Source organism: Argentina anserina, chromosome 7, assembly GCF_933775445.1.
Source record: "Argentina anserina chromosome 7, drPotAnse1.1, whole genome shotgun sequence".
NCBI classification, from domain to species: domain Eukaryota; kingdom Viridiplantae; phylum Streptophyta; class Magnoliopsida; order Rosales; family Rosaceae; genus Argentina; species Argentina anserina.
In genome coordinates this window covers 16,601,289-16,623,675 of record NC_065878.1, presented here as the reverse complement: position 1 = coordinate 16,623,675, position 22,387 = coordinate 16,601,289, and the positions used below count along the sequence as shown (strand labels likewise).

The window sequence follows — 22,387 nt, the reverse complement described above, 5'->3', positions numbered from 1 at the left end:
CAAAACACATCTTTTTTGGTTGACCGTATGTACGGATGGTCAAGCTATGTGTAAAACAGACAAAATTTTTATTGGGTCCCTACATATATATATTGATCACATCTATTAGTATCAATCGACAATATTTTGAAACTAGAATTTATTTGTCACCTTTTTTGGGAATGTTTCCGAGAATTTTTTTATTATTCCAAACCTTTAAATACGAGTATTATATTTTTTTTTCTAATACAAGCTCACAAGCCCCTTAAAAACCCGTAAGTCCCGGCCCGTAAAAGCCCGCAATCTCTACTTTAGATGGGTGGCCCGTCACTTTATTCAAATGTACCTAGGCGCGGCCCAGCCCGAGCTCACTACTCATAGACCGGGCCCGTTAACGAGCGCTAAGAAAAAAACTGTAGGCGTAGCCACATTGGGGCCAAAAGGGTCAATTGACCATCCTCAAGATTTGTTGTCAAGCTATGATCAGTTGTTATATACGTATTGTATCATGGTTTAATCCTATTATTGACCATTCTCACACTACTTTGAAAATGTTTGTCTTACAAATTATATTTGTGTTGTGGGTACTCTTCTATGACAAATGACCCTCATCTACGATTTGATAAAAAAAGAAGAAGATTCATCTGTATTCAAAAACTCAATAGGTACTCTTAATCTCCGTGATCTCTCTACTTCTGCTTGGCATTTGCTAACTAATGTCAACTACTTAACTGAACATAGTTAATTAAGCATTAACATTTGTTTTCTTGAACATATGCATATATTTAAGCTTATTAAGTTTTTTTGTTTGTTGTCTCGTGCTATTCACCTTAATCGTTTTTTCTCGTCTTTCGTATGTTCTAATAAAACTTTCGGTTGATTTTGTTTCTAGCAGTAATTGTTACCCCTGCTTATGAATTCTGGCTACACCACTGGAAGGAACAAAATAAAAGAACAGAGCTCCGGCGCCGACGAAAATCAAGACCTCGGCTGAGTCATGGGCGTCCAAAATTCGAGTTAGGAAGCGGCGGGCAAGGTAATCCACGATTGGTTGATCAATTGAAGGTTGTTGGGTCATATTATATCTCTGCGTGCTCCAGCTTCAAGCTTCAAGCTTCGAGCTTTGCTGGGTGTCTCTCAGGTACTTTCCTTTTTATCGATTCAAAAATTTCAAATCCTTGTGATCCGGCAATGTTACTTGCGACCCTTTTCTTTACGTTTGATTCGTCAACGCATCATTTTCGTGGTTGGATCTGGGATTCGATTCTGTTGCATTCACTCCCAAACCTAATTGTTCTGATTTTGAAACTGAATTTTCAATATACTAGTAACTAATTGCGTATGCTATTCTCACACTGAGGTTGTCCGGTTCATATGTTTTTAATCAATTTTGTTGTGCGTGCGTTGCTTAATTATAAGTTGAAACTCAATTCTAGTATTCAGACTGAGAAAAACTTAAAATGATCTTAACATGAATGATTAGCGATGCCTTCAATTGCTAAGGACATATGAAACTCTTTCATTTGTTTATATATATATCGATTTTCTACTTTCTATAGTTGCCCTGATTTGTTCTTATGTTGATGTTTTGCAGAACAAGCGCACGCAAACGGGGCTCCGAATACTTCAACCCGGCCCATAATCACTCGAGCTCAAATACCTCCGACAGTCTTAACCGTCTTCACTGATGGACTCCGATCCACCGTCGATCGACTTCGGCAGCCAAGACGCGCTCCGCCACGTCCGCAGCCTCACCGACGTCGGCGCCATGACGCGCCTCCTCCACGAGTGCATCGCCTACCAACGCGCCCTCGATCTCAACCTCGACTCCCTCCTCTCCCAGCGCTCCGACCTCGACAAGCACCTCTCCTCCCTCCAGAAATCCTCCCAGATCCTCCACATCGTCTCCTCCGACGCCGGCTCCGTCCTCCGCAACGTCTCCTCCACCTCCGACCTCGCCGACCGCGTCTCCGCCAAGGTCCGCCAGCTCGACCTCGCCCAGTCGCGCGTCAACTCCACGCTCCTCCGCCTCGACGCCATCGTCGAGCGCACCACCTGCATCGACGGCGTCAAGGCCGCCCTCGACTCCCAGGACTACGAGTCCGCCGCGAAATTCGTCCGGAGGTTCCTCCAGATCGAGTCGGAGTACCGCGATTCCGGCTCGGAGCAGAGGGATCAGCTCATGGAGTCCAAGAGGCAGCTGGAGTCGATTGTGAAGAAGAAGCTCTCCGCCGCCGTGGACCAGAGAGACCACGGCAATGTGCTGAGGTTCATCAGGCTCTACGCGCCGTTAGGTATAGAAGAGGAGGGCTTACAGGCCTATGTGAGCTACCTGAGGAAGGTGATAGGGATGCGATCGAGGCTAGAGTTCGAGAACTTGATGGAGCTGATGGAGCAGAGAAACATTAATAATCAGAGCCAGGTTAATTTCGTGGCGTGCTTGACGAGTTTGTTCAAGGACATTGTGCTGGCGATTGAAGAGAATGATGAGATTCTGAGGGGGCTTTGCGGCGAGGATGGGATTGTGTATGCGATTTGTGAGCTGCAGGAGGAGTGTGATTCGAGGGGGATGATGATTTTGAAGAAGTATATGGAGTATAGGAGGCTGGCAAAGCTGTCGTCGGAGATTAATGCGCAGAATGTGAGTTTGCTTGATGTTGGTGTTGCCGGTGTTGGAAATGAGGGGCCGGACCCGAGGGAGGTGGAGATGATATTGGAGGAGATACTGTTGTTGATGCAGTTGGGGGAGGATTATACGGAGTTTATGGTGTCGAAAATCAAAGGGTTGAGTAATGTGGATCCGGATTTGGCCCCGAGAGCAACTAAATCGTTTAGGAGTGGGAGTTTTAGCAAAGTGGTTCAGGACATTACGGGGTTTTATGTTATATTAGAGGGGTTTTTTATGGTTGAGAATGTGAGGAAGGCTATAAGGATTGATGAGCATGTGCCTGATAGTCTTACGACTTCTATGGTGGACGATGTGTTTTATGTTCTGCAGAGTTGCTTGCGTAGGGCAATATCCACTCTGAATATCAGCTCGGTGATTGCTGTGTTGAGTGGCGCCAGTAGTTTGTTGAGTAATGAGTACCATGAGGCTTTGCAGCAGAAAATGAGAGAGCCTAATCTTGGTGCCAAGCTGTTCTTGGGTGGTGTTGGTGTTCAAAAGACGGGTACTGAGATTGCCACGGTTTTGAATAACATGGATGTGAGTAGTGAGTATGTGCTCAAACTGAAACACGAGATTGAGGAGCGGTGTTTGGAGGTAATTTAAATGATTTACTGTGTTGTTTCTCACATTGTACCTTCCTTTGGATTACGTTCAAAGCCCCATTTGCATATTAGATTCGCTGTATCATTGTACTGTAGTGTAGTGTAGAAAGATATACAATTCTTGGTTTTGTATTACTGATCCTGCTTGTTAGTGCCCCCTGCCATGGAGCTCTCTTATGCTTTTTTCTTGTCTTTAAAATTTTATTTTGAATTCTGCAGTTTAGGCTTTTCATATGATCAAATTTAGAAGGTTATTTACAGTTGGTGTTTGCATACATTCATATCTGCTCTTACTGAGTGCATAATCTTTTCTTGTAGCTATTTCATATGTATTGAACCTCTGAAACTTTCTAGTCTGTTCCCGAAAATTGTTTTACTGAAACTCTTGCTTATAGTGATAGAGATGTAAATTGAAGAAAGTTTTTGGACTCAGTTAGGCAGTTGTTTAACCTTTCTGTAGAGCCCTCTGTTACCTCTGAACAATATGAGGCGAGTATTGAGAGCCAAAGGTTGTCCGGACTTGTAAAATTATGGTCTTGAGAATATGTAGGATTTGTTTGGGGTTGTATACCACCATGCCTGTCACTTTGTTGGCTGTAGACGTACTTCTGTATATTTTTGCATTGTCCTGTATAACATTATGAGCTGTATGAGCTTCCCTTGATTCCATAATTCATTTTTTACTTGTTTAGTTGAATTAGAATCTATGCTACAAATTGATTCAAAAAAGAATCTATGTTACAAATTGTTGTGTCCTTATCAAAGTTTTTCCATTATCGGGTATCAAACTGAATGATGTTTTTATTTATGCAGGTATTTCCTGCACCAGCTGACAGAGAAAAAGTTAAGTCTTGTTTGTCTGAGTTAGGGGATTTGAGCAACACATTCAAGCAAGCTTTGAATGCTGGCTTGGAACAACTTGTGGCAACTGTGACACCACCTATCCGACCAGTGCTTGATAATGTTGCAACCATCAGCTATGAGCTGTCAGAGGCTGAATATGCCGATAATGAGGTCAATGACCCATGGGTTCAAAGGCTGCTTCATGCTGTTGAGATGAATGCAGCATGGCTGCAGTCACTGATGACTGCCAACAACTACGACTCATTCATACATTTGATAATTGAATTCCTTGTTAAGAGGCTTGAAGTAATTATGATGCAGAAAAGGTTCAGTCAACTTGGAGGCCTTCAGCTGGACAGAGATTGTAGGGCATTGGTGAGCCACTTCTCTAGCATGACTCAAAGAACTGTTAGAGACAAGTTCGCTCGCCTCACTCAAATGGCAACCATTCTCAACTTAGAAAAGGTCTCTGAGATTCTGGATTTCTGGGGTGAGAATTCAGGACCTATGACTTGGAGACTGACACCAGCCGAGGTCAGGCGAGTGTTGGGTCTAAGAGTTGATTTCAAATCCGAAGCAATTGCCGCACTCAAGTTGTAATTCCCTCTGAACAACACTTCTCCTTCTTACTTTTTTTTTGTTTCTGCCCTCTTGAAAAAGATTCATATCTTCATTTTTTTACTGCTTACTACAGTTTTGTTCACCATATTTCTCTGTATTAATTATATATCTCAGTCAGATTTGTGTAATACTTATGCTTGGACATGTACTAGATATCTTTGAACCTCTATAGAAGTGTAGAATAGCTGAATAGTACTTCTGACTGCATTACTACAGCTTGAACAAGTAAACTGCTTCTAGTAGAAAAGCAAATACATCTAACATATTGAAAAGTAACTAGAGAAGGGAATGAAATGAGAAGAGAATTTGCATCAAATTATAATTTTAGATTTATTTGCATGAGTCCATAATTGTTCCATGAGATCTTTGTTTCATGCAGTGTCATATATATGTTTTGACCGGCTTGAAATTAATGATAGACGATTAGCTAGGAAATGCATGACAGGAGATCATGAAAATTTGGTTAGTTTTGCTCATTTGAAATGTAATGATACTAAGCTACATACTGGTCAGAGAAAGAGAGGAAACTCGATCTTGTGGTTTTCCTTTTATCAAAGTAGCTTCCATTCATATCTCTTCGATCTTGTTCAAGCTTTTTTCCTCATTTTACCCGATGGTGCTATGGAATGATTTTGTCACACACCACTTAATGGAACTATGGAAGTAGGTTCTGCAGAGATTGGTAAACTCAAGGCAGCGGCCATAATCGGACATGATTATGTCGTTCGGGCTGCGAGTGCTGCTTTCCCAAGGGTTAGCTCTTCTCCATTTCAATCTTTATTTGTGTTTTCGTTCTTCATAGCTACAATTTATTGAGTCCACTTCATCCGATCCCTATGTTACTTCAACTTGAAAGTAAGAAAGAGATACTGATCAATGTCTTTTGTTTCATAGTTTGAATTTGATGAGTTAACGGCTGTTCTAGATGGGTTTGAAGATCCACAGACCTTGTCAAACGGTTTTTCATTTGGGGGAAAAACTTACTTGATCATGCCACAAGATGATGAGGAGATCATTCGTGGAGTCTTGGTGAGCTTCTATACCAAATTTATCTATCTAATATCTATATAGCTAACTCATGTATATTTAGCATCAGTTTGAGCTAATTAATGTCTAATATGATTGATTAGGACACTGAAAGTATTACCATAAAAAAGACTCGGACTTTATTCGTTGTTGGTATATATGACGGGTACTATGAGTCTTCATGTAACATGCTGTGCGACCAAATTGTAAGAGGCTTGCGGTGTAGTGGTGTACTTTGTTGAAGAGAACTTCTAACTTCTAATTTCGTAATTGCACTTGCTTTGAGAATAGCTACGGATCGTAATAAACAATTGATCTTTTCAATCTTATTTATGTAATTTCGAATTTTCGATCCTGTACCATTCTCCTTGTATGGATGACACTTTCTTAATCTATTATGCTTTTGAGGATAAGTTGTGCATGAGTCATACAACACCTCAATTTTTTGATCTTTTATGAGTTTTACCGATGCATTGATATTGTAACGCATCCCATACAGTGAACATGAAAATCAGAAAATTGAAGTCGAGTGAACCATATATCTCCAAGCAAAATTTGTACAGAATGTGTAGATATAAAAGTATGATGAAATTGGGCAGAAGTCACAAAACAACATCCCTTTAGGGTAAACTGTTGCAATTACAGAAACAGTGATAATTTAGAACAAACACAAATGACCAAAATTCAAACGAAAACCCACCCTAAACACAAGTATTCAAGTTTCTAGTAGAAATGCAAATACCATCATTTTAAGTGACACGAGAACTGCTAGCAGTAGCTAAAATTTTATAGCATGCACCTAGGAATAGAGAAATAGCACAAGCAGACTGCTCAAGGTCCGACAAAGATTAGACCTTGGCAGTGCCTTGAGTGAATTTAGGGTCCTCACATCTATAGCGGCCATCAGGCCCTATTCCAAAGCCTTTAGGATCGGCAAACACATTCTCCAGCAGCTGGCTGCGAGGTGGGAGCGGGCTCTCATCGGCAAACTCAACAGCGTCTTCAAGCACCTCATCAATCTTCTTGTCTATGGCCTTCAACTCTTCTTCTTTGGCTAAGTTGTGCTCAAAAATGTATTTCTTCAAGGCTGTGATGGGGTCTCTGGCAGCATAGTGTGCCTTCTCAGCTGGCAAAGTAAAACCAAATATGGTGGTTAATATATAACAACCTCGATTAAGTGATGTGAAAAAATAAATGAATTAACCATGCGAGGTGAAAAGTCTGGTAAAGAATAATGATAATAGGATAGTGGTGTTCACAGTTGAGGTAGACAAATGGATTTAAGGAAACTGGTCGCGTCAAGGGCATAAACACACACAAAAACATTTCTCTGATAAATGATTTTATCAGCAGATGCTAAGAAATCAGAGACTCCATAATGCCAGCCAAGTAAGATGACTAAAATGCTTCTTCAAAATAAAAAAGAAGCAGATATCTAATATTCAAACAGCAGAACTATCTACTTTATTTGGTTGTACAACGTAATAACCATCATCTAATTGAAAACTAACAGGAAGTGATGTTATAAAAAAGGATCCAGACAAAAAGGACTGGCAGGAATAGGTAAAGTTAACTCTTGAATGTACAAAAGAGAAGCATAATTAGGAAAAACATCAATCAAATACTCACCAGGGTCACGGAGCTCATCGGGATCAGCCAATGAGTGTCCTCTAAACCTGTATGTTTCACATTCCACCAAGGTCGGTCCCTCTCCTCTCCTGGCTCTACCAATTGCTTCCTTCGCAACTTCCCTCACTTTCAAAACATCCATCCCGTCCACATGAACTCCGGGCATACCAAATGCTTCTCCCTTCTTCCAAATTTCAGGAACAGAAGTTGCCCTCAAGTGAGACATTCCAATAGCCCACAAATTGTTTTCCACTACAAATATAATTGGTAATTTCCACAATGCCGCCATGTTCAAACATTCAAAGAACTGGCCATTGTTGGCAGTTCCATCTCCAAAAAATGCCAGTGTCACGTGATCACAGTCTGCCTGATTCAAAACCTCCCTCCTATATTTAGAACTGAAGGCTGCCCCTGTAGCCACTGGAATACCTTCACCAATAAACGCAAACCCACCTAGCACATTGTGAGCTTTCGAGAACATGTGCATAGAACCACCTTGTCCCCGGCAACAACCAGTGGCCTTTCCAAAGAGCTCACTCATGACTTCACGAGCAGGGACACCCTTACTCAAAGAGTGAACGTGATCACGGTATGTGCTCACCACAGTATCTTCCTGCTTTGTAAGTTTAATGAACCCAGTTGACACAGCTTCTTGGCCATTGTAAAGGTGAACAAACCCAAACATCTTGCCTCTGTAATACATCTGAGCACACATGTCCTCGAAAGCTCTACCCAATACCATGTCTTCATAAATCTCCAAGCCTTCCTCTCTCGTGATCAGCTAAATACAACAAACCAATCCAAAAACCATAGTCTTAGACACTGTTCATTTTAATTATGAAAAATAAAAAATTCTTCACAAACCACATTAGAGAAACAGAAAAAAAAATACAGCACTTCTGCGTACGTTTGAACTTAATGAGATGTGAACTTTCCCTTATATATTTAACTCAAGTTGATCCATACACACCAAGTCGTATTTTTTATTCGACAACAAACTTAGAAGGGTACCTCTACATATCTCTCAACTTAATTAAACAAATGCAATGAAGTTCGCAGGACTTTAAACATTACACTCAAATCAGTTCAATTTGACTTAAATGCACCCTTGAACTTTTGAATGGAATCTCTGGATCAAACAACTCAGATGGTTACTTCTAGACATATCTCAACTTAATACAATGAAGTTTGCTGAGACTTCAAGCACTACACTCCAATCAAATCAAATTGAACTAAATGCACCCACGCTGAATTTTTTGGATGAATTAACAGCTACCATGTAACAAATCAATCCAATTCTCCTATATTCCAACAATGCATGGCAAACTAAACCAAACCATCCAAACATTCAATCAAAGAAATGAAATTTTAAGCAGAAAGTGATTACCAGATTGGTGGAAGCCTTGGCCTTCTTCTCCTTGACAGCCTCGGAGACAGAAACGACGGCGGATCGGCGCTGCGCATTGGGCTTGGCAGCAGCCACAGACCCATGTCGGAGCTTGCGGTTGGATCCCAGAAAAGACGAAGTCTTTGACACGAGGAGAGAAGAGGGTAGCTTGTCATTGGATCTGGCGGAGGATGCGACGGCGGTGGTGCTGAGGTGGAGGGGCTGAGTGGTGGCAGCAGAGAAGGACATGGCTCCTCTTTAATCTCAAACTCTCTCTCTCTCTCTCTCTGTTGTTTTTGGGTGAAGAAGAAGAGGAAGGAGAGGAGGGAGTTTAAGAAGGAGAAGAGAAGGCGGAGGGAACGAGGGGGAGGAGCTTGGAAATAAACGCCTGAAGAGCGTTGGAAATCCAAACCAAACTCAACTAATTCACTTCTCTCTGTTGCTACTTGGCACTCGTGTGTTCTGTTTTGGCTTCTATGTTATTTTGGGGGTGTCATTCACTAGTTGTCTAGTTTAGGGCCTTGTAATGTCCGAGGGTCGTAGTGCCATTATTGCTCTTGCACAGTTGGGGATTTGGAGGAGAAGGGTGGAAATGGTGATGGTGAGGAAGGAAAGGATGTGTGAGGCAAAAGATTGAATGGGAATTTGGGTTAATTTTTGTGTGACATGTTTAGGGTTGTGATTGTGACCTTGTGGACATGGATGAGTTCCAACGTGTCATTGGATGAGGACTAAGAAGTGCATGGAAACAACTTTTTCTTTTTTATCACATGGGGATGATAAATTAGATGGTTAATGGTATGAACTATGAAATATTATTGTATCCTGAGCGAGGGGTGAAAAGAAATTCAAAATTCTAAACATATTTAAAAAAATGTTTATCTTTACATTCGTTACGTGATAAATCGTTTTGATTAGTCTAACCGGCGCCTAAGCCATCTATGTTTAAAATTGTTCCCATCAAGCGTTTCCACAGCCTATCAAAGTATGATCTACAAGCGTAATGACTTATTAACGTAACAATCAAGAAGCATAATATTGTTGAGATGTGTCTTCTACCAGAATTGTTTTGACTAATTAACGTATGACTAAGTAACAAGGGGGTCCATAGCTCAGTGGTAGAGCATTTGACTGCAGATCAAGAGGTCACCGGTTCGAACCCGGTTGGGCCCTTTTTTATTTTTATTTTCCTTTAATTTTTTTCTTCTCTGAAACCTATATATTCAGTTTTTAACTGAAATGTTTCAGGCTCTGTTGTTGTCCCCGCGTTCCTGTCTCTCGTGCAAATCGCAGGTCTTTGTTTCCACTTCTTCGATGAAACAGAACAGCACCCAGGTCAGTTTATCTAATTCCTTTCTGGTTCTTCATTGCTTTTTTTCACTTTTGCTGCGCGTCTTTTGAGTTTTTGATTCCCTTTCGATTTCTGATAGAAATATCTCGAATCTTGCTTGCTTTAGTTTCCTTTGATTCTAAGGTCTCCTATTGGAATGCCACTGATTTTCCATCATGGGTTTTGGGTTGATGAAACGTTAGACCACAGTGGTCTCTTTAATTTTTATAGTTTTGAGGATTTTGGATTCGCATGTTTGGCCAGGGCTTCAACATTGTTGTTAAAGATTAATTTTTTTTAATAAAGTTTGGATTTTTAGTGTAGTGTGGCCTAAGATGATACCAGAATGTAGTATTGGTTCCTACCCTTGTTAGTGTATCTACATCTTAGTAATTGGTTGTGTACGCATTTTTGTTTTTGATTTCTGCATTTTGTAGATTGAGGTTAAGAATATGAATTTCTTGGATGTTTACAGCTTATGAAAGCCTGCACATAAGGAAAAGGAGAGTTCTTTAGCTTGTTGTTATCGTGTCGGCTGGTGAGTGTCCTTTTTTTCAATATGGTCTAGTTCTTCCTGTTATCATATTATGAAATGGTTGATTAATATAGGATGTATATGTTTATTGTTTCTTCGATTTCTTGTTCTGTAGAGTACTTGGAAGAAACAAGTGAAATTCCAAAATGCTTCAACAGCAGATTGTACAATCCCCAGCTAGGCTAGGCCTATCGAACCCCAATTCACCTGCTCTTCACAACCCTACCCCTCCAAAAGTTCCTTCCCAGCAGCAAGCTTCTTCTGCTTTGTCCTCTTCACAGCTTCCCAATCTCTCCCCATCCCTAGTCTCTCTCCTCTCACCCCTCCCAAGAGCTCAATCCCTTCTAGTTCAAATGGCCTCCCTTGCGTCTAAGCTCTTTGAAGTTTCACCTAATCGATCGCTTTGGCTCAATGCATTCCGTGGGTCCCTGCCAACCTTCCTTCCTCCCCAAACTCAATCCCAGTCCTCAATCCCGCTTGAGAGTTGTCCTTCCTCCACCAAAGATGTCCTTTCCCAGTTCACAGCTCTGCAAACCCAACTGTTTGAGGCTGTAGCTGAACTCCAAGAAATTCTTGATCTTCAGGACGCTAAGCTGAAAATTGCATGCGAAGTCCAGTCCAAGGATGCCTCACTTCTTGCCTTCTCCAAGAAACTCAAGGATGTTGAGCAGGTGCTTGATAGTCTTGTTGATGATTACTCGGATCTATCCTGCCCGAAAAGGGTAAAAGTAGATGAGGGTTCAGAAGATGATTCGTCATGCACTACTACTGTTTCATCTCAGTTGAATTTATCAGATATTTTGTCATATGCACATCGGATCAGCTACACAACGTTTGCACCACCCGAATTTGGGGCTGGACAAGCTCCTCTTCGCGGATCACTCCCACCTGCCCCGCAGGAGGAGCACATGCGTGCTTCTCAGCTATACAATTTTGCAAACCTGGATGTTGGTTTGCCCAAGACTCTAGACAGCACGGAGAAGACAATTGAAGCAATCATGGAGCCCCCATCTCTTGCGCCAACAGAAGCCAATCAAGCTCCAAACCTTGGTCCACTGTTTCCAAATATCACTGTTCCGTTTGGCTGGAAACCTGGGATGCCTGTGGACTTGCCTGCTATGCCCCCCGGCTGGAAGCCTGGGGACCCAGTGCCTTTGCCCCCGGTGGGATCTCTTCCAGTTCCTAAGGTTGATGAGCAACAACTACGGGGTAGACCTCAAGCATTGCATAAACCGCCAGAGACAATACAAGTGCGGCATGTTATACTGGATATTCCTGAAGTTGATGATAGCGATTATAGCAGCTCTGAAGAAAGCTCTGAAGATGATGATTAACAGATTGTCCTTTGGAACTGAGTGCATGTCACTGTCGGTTTAGAGTACCATTTACGTTTCCCTAAAATCTCAATTTTGCTATTTCATGTACATTCCAACTCCAGCTATTTTGAACATCAGTTGGTGCGCTTGGTTCTTGCCATCCCCAACTTTATTGGGAGTTGAATCAAGAGATGAGAAACTATTATCATCTCGGCAATCTCTTATTTGAATTATGAATACGCCGAGTTAATACGTAACTTTAGGTTCAGTTGGGCTTCTCGTGCATCTTCATGTAATAGTAGACACAAGTCATAAGAACAAGCTCATGCAGGTCTCCATTAGTAAAAGGCACGAACGGAAAGTCCTTGAAGCAATGTATTACTGTCGGTGTTCCCAAGTAACATTGCTATTTAGGAATTAGACTAAGGAGATTCTGACAAATTCACCAAGAATCCAGATAAAGTCGCTATAAACATGAAGAAATTTATTCCATTTACCACAAAATGGCATATGGCTTTCTATATATCATTTACAAAATTTGTGATAATTTACAAAGTAATTACAACATATCTGTATAGAAAGCACATAAGGATTAATAAAATTACAGAGGGAACAAGGGTTAAAACTCAGCAATCATGGTTAGTGCCTAATATATATATTGGACAGTCTCCGCAGAATCCAACTCCAGTATTGTTACTTGTTAGTTGTAGCTGGCAATAGTGTCATCGCCTGCTGATCTTGTCCTTTCCTGGAAAGTGAATATCTACTCGTTAGAAATGCAAACCTTTTCACAGACTCACAAAATTCATTAGGTTTACAGGAGACATAATGAGATACGTACCATTGCCAAATAAGTTTGTTTTCAAAGGAAACCGAAGAGATGATCCTTTTAATTTTACCTCCCTGAGGTGCTTGATTTTACTTTTTTTCTCTGCACTGGCAAGATCATTACTGCTCTCTCCTGGTGACAAAACAGGTCCATGCTTAACCTTTTCATGGTACACAGCTGGTGGGGCAAGTCTCAATTGAGGCATGTTTTCAATCTCGACTAATCCACTATGTTTCTGCAAATTGGTCAACATCTCAAACTGCAAAATCCAAGTTCAATTTCTTATTTAGTTTCACATACCAAAATCGAGAAAATCAAAATGATAATGACGCTGACAATAAGAAGTTGCCATACTCGTGAAATTTGCTGAATCCCATAGCTATTCTCAGATGCATTGCTTTCATGTAGATGAACATTTGCTTTATGAGTATGTTGAGGCCTTGATGAAAACTCCTTTACTAAACTCTCCTCTACAACTGATTTGTTTTTAGAACTCTGAGATTTCTTCTTGGGCATACAAACAGGGCAACCAGAGGATGAGCTACGACTTGATGTTTCAAATTCTGAAGCTTCGCATTTAAGATGTGTTGCATGACCACAATTGAAAATGCGAATGTAGCTGGAAGAGTTCTTGTCCAGAAGGCAATCGCATATACAACATTTTTGGTTGCGAGGGGCATACCCATGTGAGGCTCCTTTCTTGAGGATGCTCATAGTATAGAATGTATCATCTTCTATCAGGGACTTGGCAGTATCCTACATGAAAGATCAAATATGTTAAAGGCAAACCAAAAAGAACAAAAATAAGCACAACAAAAAGTCTAGAATTCAAAATCTAGTAAGTGCAACACGTTTAACATATTGTTGAATCAGTAGTGTGCAAAAAGTTTTGGAATACTGCTCAGTAACCTCGTACTGCTTGTATCTATCCAGCAGATATATTAAATGCAAATGACAATTGTAGCTTTGAGAACCAACTTTTGATGTTGTAGACATTCACTAGGTAAAGAAGAAACATAAATCACCAAAATGAAATTAAAAGAAATTTTAATTTTTAAATATACCATAGAATATTACGCATGCTCATTGCCTCAATCATTCCCTTAAACCAGAATACAGCATGTATATACCTAGCATAATTGAGATTAAAATATAACTGCTGTACCAGAATTCTTCTTTCGAAACCGTATGTGCTAAGCATCCCCAATATTGTGAATTTAAAATCACCAAATTCCTGGCCACCATTGTCAGAAAGGAGCTTTGACATGATAGTTGGAAGGCGAACATATCCTATCATGCCCTCGACAATTTCCTTGATGAACCGAGAAAACAATTTTCTTAAGATATCAGCACCTTTATGGGGCTTTGGGATTCTCCACTTGATCATGAAATTCATCTCATCCTCTTGTGTATCCAATGCCTTGGATACCATTCTATTAAGATCTTGTCCTTTAGATACTGTACCAGCACTAAACGAATCCATTAAAGGCTCACAGAACCTGTACCGGAAGTTAGAGAATAGTTAGTCTTTAATAATTCCATGATCACATACTGCATGACTACAATGAATACCTCATGGATTATCCCAGACAGATTATAAGGAGCACGAGAGGCAGGTGCACAAATTTTTTCAGGTCAAGATAATCAAACAAAAAATACTGAAATCAAAGAACATATTATGGCCAGCTAATTGTGCACAGGTAAGGCTTAACTGAGACCAAACAAGAAAAATGAACTTACGAGTCAAGTAATCTGAACCAGAGTGCCTCTGATTCATCAGGATTCAAACGATGTGTGTTCCGTTGGCACAATCCAATACAGGCATGCAATATACTGTCAATGTCATTCACCTGGAATAGAAAAATTACAAGTGATTAATAACAATTGAAATAATCTATAGAAGCATAAAAAAAGCCTAACGACATGCTAGATTCAAAATTATATTTACCAACCTCCTCTACTTTTAAAGCATTGCTCAAGTATTCTCTACTAGCAGAACCACGAGAAGCCCCACTTGATGCTAGACTTCCAACAGCAGTTTCAAGCTTGATGAATTTGTCATTGAGAGTGGAAAGTGTAAGTAAAAGTGCACTCCCAACATCTCCAACCCTTTCCAACAAGAATGATGAAGCATCTACTATAGCATATTTCTGGCAGAGGCGTAAACAGTGCTCCACACGATAGCTATCAAAAGTCTCTAGAAATTTGAGAACTGAATTGCGTTCAAACTGACATAACAGCTGCAAAATTAAAGAATGAAACATCAGAACCTGAGCTGGTATCAATGAGTGCTCGACAAATAATTTCTGGACCTAAGCAACTAAGTAGTAACAGACAGCAGTTGACACCGAGTAAGCTTCATGACCAGAAAAAAAAAAGAAAAAAAAACTCACTCAGTGACCCTTCCAAGCCTCAACAATCAAACTTGGCCAAAATGGACATATGAAAGTATGTACACTTTAACCAACCCAAATAGACTGAAGCACATTGGACACTTATAGTTAACATCGATCCATCAAATACACATAGTTATAAATAACAAAAGATCACAAGTTCAGAAAACACTCACCTCCAGATAAAGCTCGATCATATCATCGGTCACATTAATAGGACTATCACGCAAAAGCTGTGGGAAATTAGAGACCCTTCCCAAGAATGCCTCAACTCCTTCTGTTAGATCCCTTACTCCCATAAGATTATTATTTCTCAAACTTGAAAAGTCGAGGGTGCCAGATAAATGAACCTCAATCACTGTTTTTAAGTAAAGGAAAAGGCTTCTTGGATGGGACCGGAGTTCAGAGAGAATATGAGAACCTTCTTCACTGGCAAAATGGTCCATGACCAAGAAGAATGCACCCTCTCTACATAGGATCAGGAAGTGGTCGAAATTGAATGATTAATGAGGAAGAACTCCAATTGACATTTGAGCAACGAAAAAGAAAAAGAAACATTTATCATAATTACATAATTACCTGTTTAAGTCAAATAGCTCTGGAATTCGAGAAATAACTGCTGATCGAAAAGCAACACATTCCTCATCTGTCAACAGCAATAATGTTTTGTTGATAAAGGCAAAGGCATGAATGGGTTCCGCTTCATCTTTCATATAGCAATCCAGAGCACCAAGATACTGGTGTCGGTTGGTATGAATCAGACCACATACCTAAGAGGACATAAAGAAACCCAGTAGTGAGTACACTATAAATTGTATCAACATGTTTCTGAGACAACGTCATAGGTAAAAGACACTTGATAATGTACCTGGTAAAATTGTGCTTTCTCACATAGCTGTAACACAGAAGATGAATCCCAATCAGTCTCTGGCACTACATCAAGAAGGCGAAGAACCTGCTTCTCCCTTTTTTTTGAAATCATGCTATCTCCAGAAACGGATGATGGGAAGTTATTGTCTGATGTCAAATGCTCCAAAATCTGAGACAGTACTGTCTTTGAGACATTAGCTTTTCCACATGCAACATAAAATGCAATGAACTCGAAGAGATGATCAATATCTTTCTTTGAAGGCCACGATACGACTGGTTCAGGGTCAATACTGCTAGCAGATCCATCCCTCTGGGGCATGTCCTTACTAATAATCTTAATAAGAGTATCAATTGTATTCTGGACCAACGAATCCAGGCTTTGAGCCATTGAGTTATTCCCATACTGAAGCTCTGTATCTGCATCAGCTGAATTTTGAGAAGAGAAGTCGGGTATCGAAATTTCATCCTTCGTGAAAGCACATCTCAGAACATCTAAAGTAGCTTCAGTATCTAGTTCTAAGAGATAATAAAGGTTGAGATATTCTCCTCCTGGGTATTTGCTTGAGAGTGCTCTTGAATTAGGGGCATCAAAACCCTCCAATAAAAACTGCAAAAGTTCTGTTCTAAGAGATGGTAAGCGTGAAGGAGGAATTTTTCCTTGTCCTGCAATAAAGATGATTGATGCAAAGTTTATTAATCTGAATAATTACGTCAAAGCATAGAAGATAGAGGCCCTAGTTATTTAATCATGTGTTCCTGTTGGTCCTCCTTCACCCCTTCATACTTATTCTGCGACATTTATATATCTTTTTCTGTACATGACCCAAACCATTTCTGTATAGGTTATCAAATAAAGGCATATCCTGCTAGTGTCCTCTGATGAGAAGTCCATACCTGGGGGGAAAGCAATGCCCGAAAAGCAGTACTTCAAATAAACTAGCATCCTGTATCTGCAAACAAGAAAAAGTAAAATAAGACAATGGGAAAGTCAAGTACCTACAAACAGCGAAAAGATAAACTGAAATATATGAAACAACTTGGTATTTGTTTTTAGCACATTGATCAATGAGAAGAAAGATCTAGTAAGATGCTGGAATAGAATGAGAGGGAACTGAAGTAGTACAACAAACTAACCAAAACATTTTCAAACTCGAGTAATTACAACATGAAGGGTACAGGTCAAAGATATCGTACCCAAGGGCCTTAGCGCCTTCTTTTTGACTATTATGCAACACAACCAACAGCTCCTCTAGTGGTGATATGAAATCATTCAAACCTTTATTGAAAAGATACACCAGGGCACTATATAACCCATGTTCCCGGCATAACCTAACAACCTAAAAGAAAGAATTGTTAATGTTAGAGGTGAAAAGTAAGAAAAAAAATATTAGTAGACAAAGTAGACAAAAATCACTAGCAAAAGTATGAAAGGTAGAGACCTGATTGAAATCCAATGAAGAAATATCCATGTGAAGGACACATTGTTCCACACGCTGTACCCACCCTTTGTGGCTGTAATGTTCTACCAGAGCTTGCATAATCTTAGAATAAGGGAAAAGGGGAAAGAATGTCATTATGTAGATTGCAGAATATAGCTGCCAATACAGCCAAAATACATGAACACTATGCAGTACCTCAGGCGGAAGAGAACCAAGCATGTCCTTCAATATATAAGGCTCCAACAGTTCCAAAAATGTGTCTAAAAAGATTTAAGAAGTGAAACAGATTAGTAGCATGATATAGTGGACAGAAAGGATAATTTCATATGCAGCGTCCTTCAAGCAAATGAACAAAGTACATATTTCAGATGTTGCAAATCTACAGCACAGCAGCTCACACAAACCTAAAGCAATACACAACTAATAGAACCTAGTTGCCTTGTTCTATAAAATATATTCCAGTTTCCATCAAATCAGAAAACAAAGTTAAAAGGCAAGTCTCCAAAGACTTCAATAAAGTTATTCTTAAAATGAGAAGTTTCATCCCATATTAGATAAATTATGCACTCCAGCCTTTAGCTTGACCCTTATGAGTTGTAGTAGGATAATAAAATTGGCAATTTTGTAATTTTTATGTGTTGATAACTTGATACTAGTCATACTACACAGGTACACTTCTTAAAATGCCATTCAAATTCGATCATAGTTGGTAGCAAAGTGGAGTTTACCTCTTTATACATATAATTCAAGAACATAATTTTCACTACATTAAACCAACTCTTAATACAGAGATCCAAGAATGCAGAGAAGTAAAGGAAAAAAATGCATGAAGTTCTATCAAATCATTAAATGCAAAAGCCCACGGGGTTGATTATACCTCTCTGTTGAACAGCTACAAACTTCATGAAGATTTCATCAAAAAGTATGTCATTCCTCTTGATATGGACACAGAATTCAACTGCGACCCCACCAACACGGGTGTATTGCTCTTTTATTTCATTGTGCACAGAACTACTTTGTCTATTCACGTCATCAACTTGATCCATTTTTCCAATTTGGTTGCAAAATGCTACTGAAATATATGAAAATACTTCCTCTACATATGCCAAAAGCAATTCAACCAGGTAAGGCATTATGGCCTCCTGCACAGCATCCAAAGTTCTTGGAAGGTCAACAACACCATGAGCTTGGCCATCATAAATTGTCATTGCCATGTTCAAAGAACCCATCCAGTCACCAGCTCTTCGTAAAACCTGAATGCGTTCCTTCCATGGGAGAAGCCGGGAAATAATAAGATGAGTAGGTCCAAGTACATATACAGAAGCTCCTCTTACAGCTATGCAGTTGTTATAAGCTTTTTCAGGGTTTCCAAATATATTGATGAAGTGAGTATGATAAGAAATGAGATCATCCCCTCCAACACCATCTAGGGAAAAACTTGTTTGGTGAATTATGGTTCCATCCTTTGCAAACAGACAAAGTTGTCCAGAAACCGTAAGAACCACCAGCATCTGTAGACAAAAAAACCTCCAACTAAATCCATCAAGCTGTGAAGTAAACTCAACTCCTACAAAATGTACATAATTCTTCTAGGCAGAATAACACAAATTCAGCAAAGTAAAAGACCAATAAACATACGCATACCTGATCATCCAACCAAGCCACACCTATGGCTGAACTTTCAAGAGACCATTTACCATATATTTTCAAGTCCGATTTGACCAACTTTGCTACTTGAACCTTCCGATCCCAAGCAATTGCAAGTAATGAAACTCTTTCAACAGCTTCAGTAGGCGTATTCTCTAGTCCGAATATACAAACGAACAAATAAATAAATAAGTAAGTAAATAAATGATGAATACTTCATCCTAGGAATCTGCCAACTGGTAATTTAACAAAGAAAGTCAACTTTTACCATTAATAGTAGGCAAATTAAGCAATTGAGTAGTGCATTTCCAAGCAGTACAAGGCATTGAACCCTCACGGACCCCTTCTGGTTTAGAAAGTTGTGCATAGACATGCAAAGTGGGAGTTAGTCTTACCTGCAAAGAATACACATGGGTTAACACATTGTTAAAAGACGATGTGTAAAAAGAGAAGAGCATCAATTCTCAATATATAAGGTACATGGAATTCACTCTATCATCTGAAGGCTTCATACCACCAAAGCATTTTGATGGGTGACAAATACGACCACACCTTCTTCAACCACAGAGGATCCTTCATTAAAGAGTTTCCAACCTGCATCCGCACCAACCACACCACCCATCATCCCACCTATACTGCTGCCTGAACCTGTCGCATTTGCCTTTGAGGAAAGTATAGAGCTTCCACATAATTCATCAATGAGTGGTGAAGCTGACAGTGTGGTGCCTGTTTTTTGTCCATCCAGAAGGCACTGTTCCAGTGAAGATGAATAAGATTTATCAAGTGTGATAAAATTATATCATTGGAAGATCACACATCTACTACTACATGCCTACATCTGTCAGCAATGCCAAATAGTGTTTTACCTGTGTTTTGATGGAGAATCTATTAACCAGGGGAATTACAGAGAAGGAATGTAGCAGTACCAGACCCTTACTATCACCAGTAACTGCCTTAAAATTACGCGTGACCTGAGAATCTTGCCCCAAGAAAAAAGTATGTACAACTGGAGCTGTATGTTCTCCGGTAATCACTTTGGCAGCGGATGCCCTCTGAACATCCCAAACTGTAATGTGACCATCTGCGTATCCAGCTAAGAGTAGATCCCCTTGCTGATTGAAGCATATAGAAGTTACCGCAGCATAAGAACGCTCGCCTTGCAATCCAAGAAATAGCAGCTGGAATATAAAATCCATAGTTGACAAATATGAGCTAACTATCTTAATTCAAATAATCCTTAACCTAAGCTTAAGCAATTAAATTAGAATGCTGATTGAGATTTATCGAATCAAACATAATAAGAGTGAGTTGACAAAATGTAACCTTTGTGTCCATGTTGTCAGCATTATGAGGAGAGTATTTACTGGTGACAACAATAACAACCCCTCTCGACATTCCTATGGCAATGTAGTTACTGTGAACACCCAGTACTTGCGGCGAACCATGATCACGCCTCAAAGCCGGAGCAGAGAGGGTCCGAGTAATGATATTGTTAGCATCAACATTGAAGTACCCCAATGTGGTGGACCCTCTCCGGACACCCTCAAGCCTCATGGGCTGAGCAGCAGCACCCTCTTCCCAATCCAAAGCAGTCGAAGCTTGTTTCTTCTCCAGCTCTTCCGCGATTTCAAGCGGCTTCCTTGATTTCTTTTCAGCTTTTTTACTAACCCTCCTGCTCTCCAATTCCTCCATTCTCTCCTCCACAAGCTGAGTGATTGAAGTTCCCAATGCATCATCATCGAAATGATCACCACCATCATTATCAACAACCTCATCATGATCATCATTACCACCAAAAAAATGCTGCTGATCCTCACCAGTAGGCTCCTCCTCAACATTAGAAGGACTATTTTCGTCTAACTCCGGCTGCGATTCCACCACAATCTCATCGAATTCATCATCTTTAGCATCATTTACATCGAAATTCGCCGAGTTCTGATCAACACTAACATTACTGACCTCTTCAGCATCAGCATTGCCGCCACTAACTTCATCAACAACCTGACTCACCTGCTCAACCTCACTCTCCCTCTCCAAAATCTCATCCTTCCTCCCCAATTCACCACCAGATTCCTCCTCTACTTCATTCGAATCCTCCGCCGGAGTTTCGGAGCCAACCGCATTGCTCTCCTCGTTAAAACTAGACCCTCCCTCCGATCTCTCACCCAATTCCGCAGCCTCCACAGCCTTCTGGAAGCTCCCGCTCCCGGCGCTGCTCCTTCTCGACTTGATTGCAGCGGAATGCGGCGTCGGCATCAACCTCGAAGCCGCCGCAGCCGCCGCGAGCGCCGCCCCGGGCTTAGCATTCGTCCTCACGCCTCCCAGCAGCCACGGCGACGGCCTCGAGACTCTCCCGGCCGAATCTACGGGGAATTCCGCCGACCTGGCGCGGCTGTACAAATTCAAGCCCGGCCGGACCGCCTTCTCCTCCGACTGACTCAACCGCGCCGCGGCGGCGGCTCCTCCTCCTCCCTCGGTTCTGACGCTGGCGACGGACGCGGCGTCGGTTTGCGGCGGTTTGGGATCGGACGCGAGGAACTGAGATAAGGCGGAGGTGCTGCGAGGGGAGGAGTCGGGGGAGGCGGAGGCGGAGGAGTCGGTGTCGTTGAGGATTTCGTCGATCGTGCGGCGGGGGACGGAGGTGGTGGGATCGGTTTCGGAGTCGGAGTCGAGGTGGGAGGTGAGGAAGGAGTCGAGGTCGAGCTCCATGGCGAGTTGTGGTGGCTCCGACTGTGTGAGCTTGTTGGTCATCTCCTCTGCTTCTTCTTCTTCTTCTTCTTCTTTGTTTGCTGTGGCCGGTTAAGTCCGACTCCGTCAGTAATTCGGTGATGCTAATACGCATGTCGTTCGGTTTCAGTAAATAGTAAAAATTCGGAAAATAATCGAAAGGAACGACATGTCGTCTTTGTGTTCAAGGTTGACTTGGAAGTGGAACTCGCGAGTTTGAGCTTTGCTCGAGTCCATCCACGAAATTGATTCAATTCGTACGGCCTCAAATTTGGATTTGATGGATGATATGCATATATTGTTTATTAAAAAAACAGTGGAATTACTGTCTGTACAAAAACGTAAATGTGTGACATCTATTAACGGAGTTGATATGAAGTATCCTAAATTCTCAATAGGGGACGTCAAAAGTGACTAGGAAATCACAGTGTTCTAGAAGTAAAACATGACTCATGATCCTCTGTGATTTCAATTTAGAGATTTACCGGTCATTTTGCTTAATGAAATCGCTCAACAAAAAGATATGTTTTCTTAGCCATTGAAAAA

General features: G+C 40.8%; 5 protein-coding genes and 1 non-coding gene across 6 annotated transcripts; 4 read left to right on the top strand and 2 right to left on the bottom strand.

Moving 5' to 3' along the window:
* The first annotated feature begins 975 nt into the window (after window positions 1-975).
* On the top strand, window positions 976-4,841 carry LOC126801741 (conserved oligomeric Golgi complex subunit 4). The gene is made up of 3 exons (XM_050529187.1): window positions 976-1,120; window positions 1,574-3,241; window positions 4,063-4,841. Exons 2-3 carry the CDS (start codon window positions 1,667-1,669, stop codon window positions 4,690-4,692), a joined length of 2,205 nt encoding a protein of 734 aa, XP_050385144.1. The 5' UTR covers window positions 976-1,120; window positions 1,574-1,666; the 3' UTR covers window positions 4,693-4,841.
* Window positions 4,842-4,941: 100 nt separating this feature from the next.
* On the top strand, window positions 4,942-6,107 carry LOC126801742 (profilin-6-like). Its single transcript, XM_050529188.1, has 3 exons — window positions 4,942-5,466; window positions 5,608-5,742; window positions 5,844-6,107. Exons 1-3 carry the CDS (start codon window positions 5,371-5,373, stop codon window positions 5,979-5,981), a joined length of 369 nt encoding a protein of 122 aa, XP_050385145.1. The 5' UTR covers window positions 4,942-5,370; the 3' UTR covers window positions 5,982-6,107.
* Window positions 6,108-6,320: 213 nt separating this feature from the next.
* LOC126802099 (pyruvate dehydrogenase E1 component subunit alpha-3, chloroplastic) lies at window positions 6,321-9,362 on the bottom strand. Its single transcript, XM_050529646.1, has 3 exons — window positions 8,756-9,362; window positions 7,369-8,149; window positions 6,321-6,865 (listed from the first exon to the last, which is right to left on the bottom strand). Exons 1-3 carry the CDS (start codon window positions 9,002-9,004, stop codon window positions 6,588-6,590), a joined length of 1,308 nt encoding a protein of 435 aa, XP_050385603.1. The 5' UTR covers window positions 9,005-9,362; the 3' UTR covers window positions 6,321-6,587.
* Window positions 9,363-9,856: 494 nt separating this feature from the next.
* TRNAC-GCA (transfer RNA cysteine (anticodon GCA)) lies at window positions 9,857-9,928 on the top strand. The gene has a single exon. It is a non-coding gene; the product is annotated as a tRNA-Cys (tRNA).
* A 71-nt stretch (window positions 9,929-9,999) lies between these two features.
* Window positions 10,000-12,140, top strand: LOC126802638 (mediator of RNA polymerase II transcription subunit 4-like). Its single transcript, XM_050530290.1, has 3 exons — window positions 10,000-10,090; window positions 10,561-10,623; window positions 10,736-12,140. Exon 3 carries the CDS (start codon window positions 10,767-10,769, stop codon window positions 11,952-11,954), a length of 1,188 nt encoding a protein of 395 aa, XP_050386247.1. The 5' UTR covers window positions 10,000-10,090; window positions 10,561-10,623; window positions 10,736-10,766; the 3' UTR covers window positions 11,955-12,140.
* Window positions 12,141-12,466: 326 nt separating this feature from the next.
* On the bottom strand, window positions 12,467-21,879 carry LOC126802206 (uncharacterized). The gene is made up of 19 exons (XM_050529791.1): window positions 20,438-21,879; window positions 19,981-20,292; window positions 19,629-19,865; window positions 19,383-19,509; window positions 19,112-19,269; window positions 18,345-18,978; window positions 17,663-17,727; window positions 17,468-17,569; window positions 17,223-17,365; window positions 16,923-16,978; window positions 16,027-16,691; window positions 15,738-15,928; window positions 15,335-15,626; window positions 14,718-15,005; window positions 14,506-14,615; window positions 13,931-14,264; window positions 13,120-13,521; window positions 12,778-13,024; window positions 12,467-12,684 (listed from the first exon to the last, which is right to left on the bottom strand). Exons 1-19 carry the CDS (start codon window positions 21,863-21,865, stop codon window positions 12,659-12,661), a joined length of 5,817 nt encoding a protein of 1,938 aa, XP_050385748.1. The 5' UTR covers window positions 21,866-21,879; the 3' UTR covers window positions 12,467-12,658.
* Window positions 21,880-22,387: the final 508 nt, after the last annotated feature.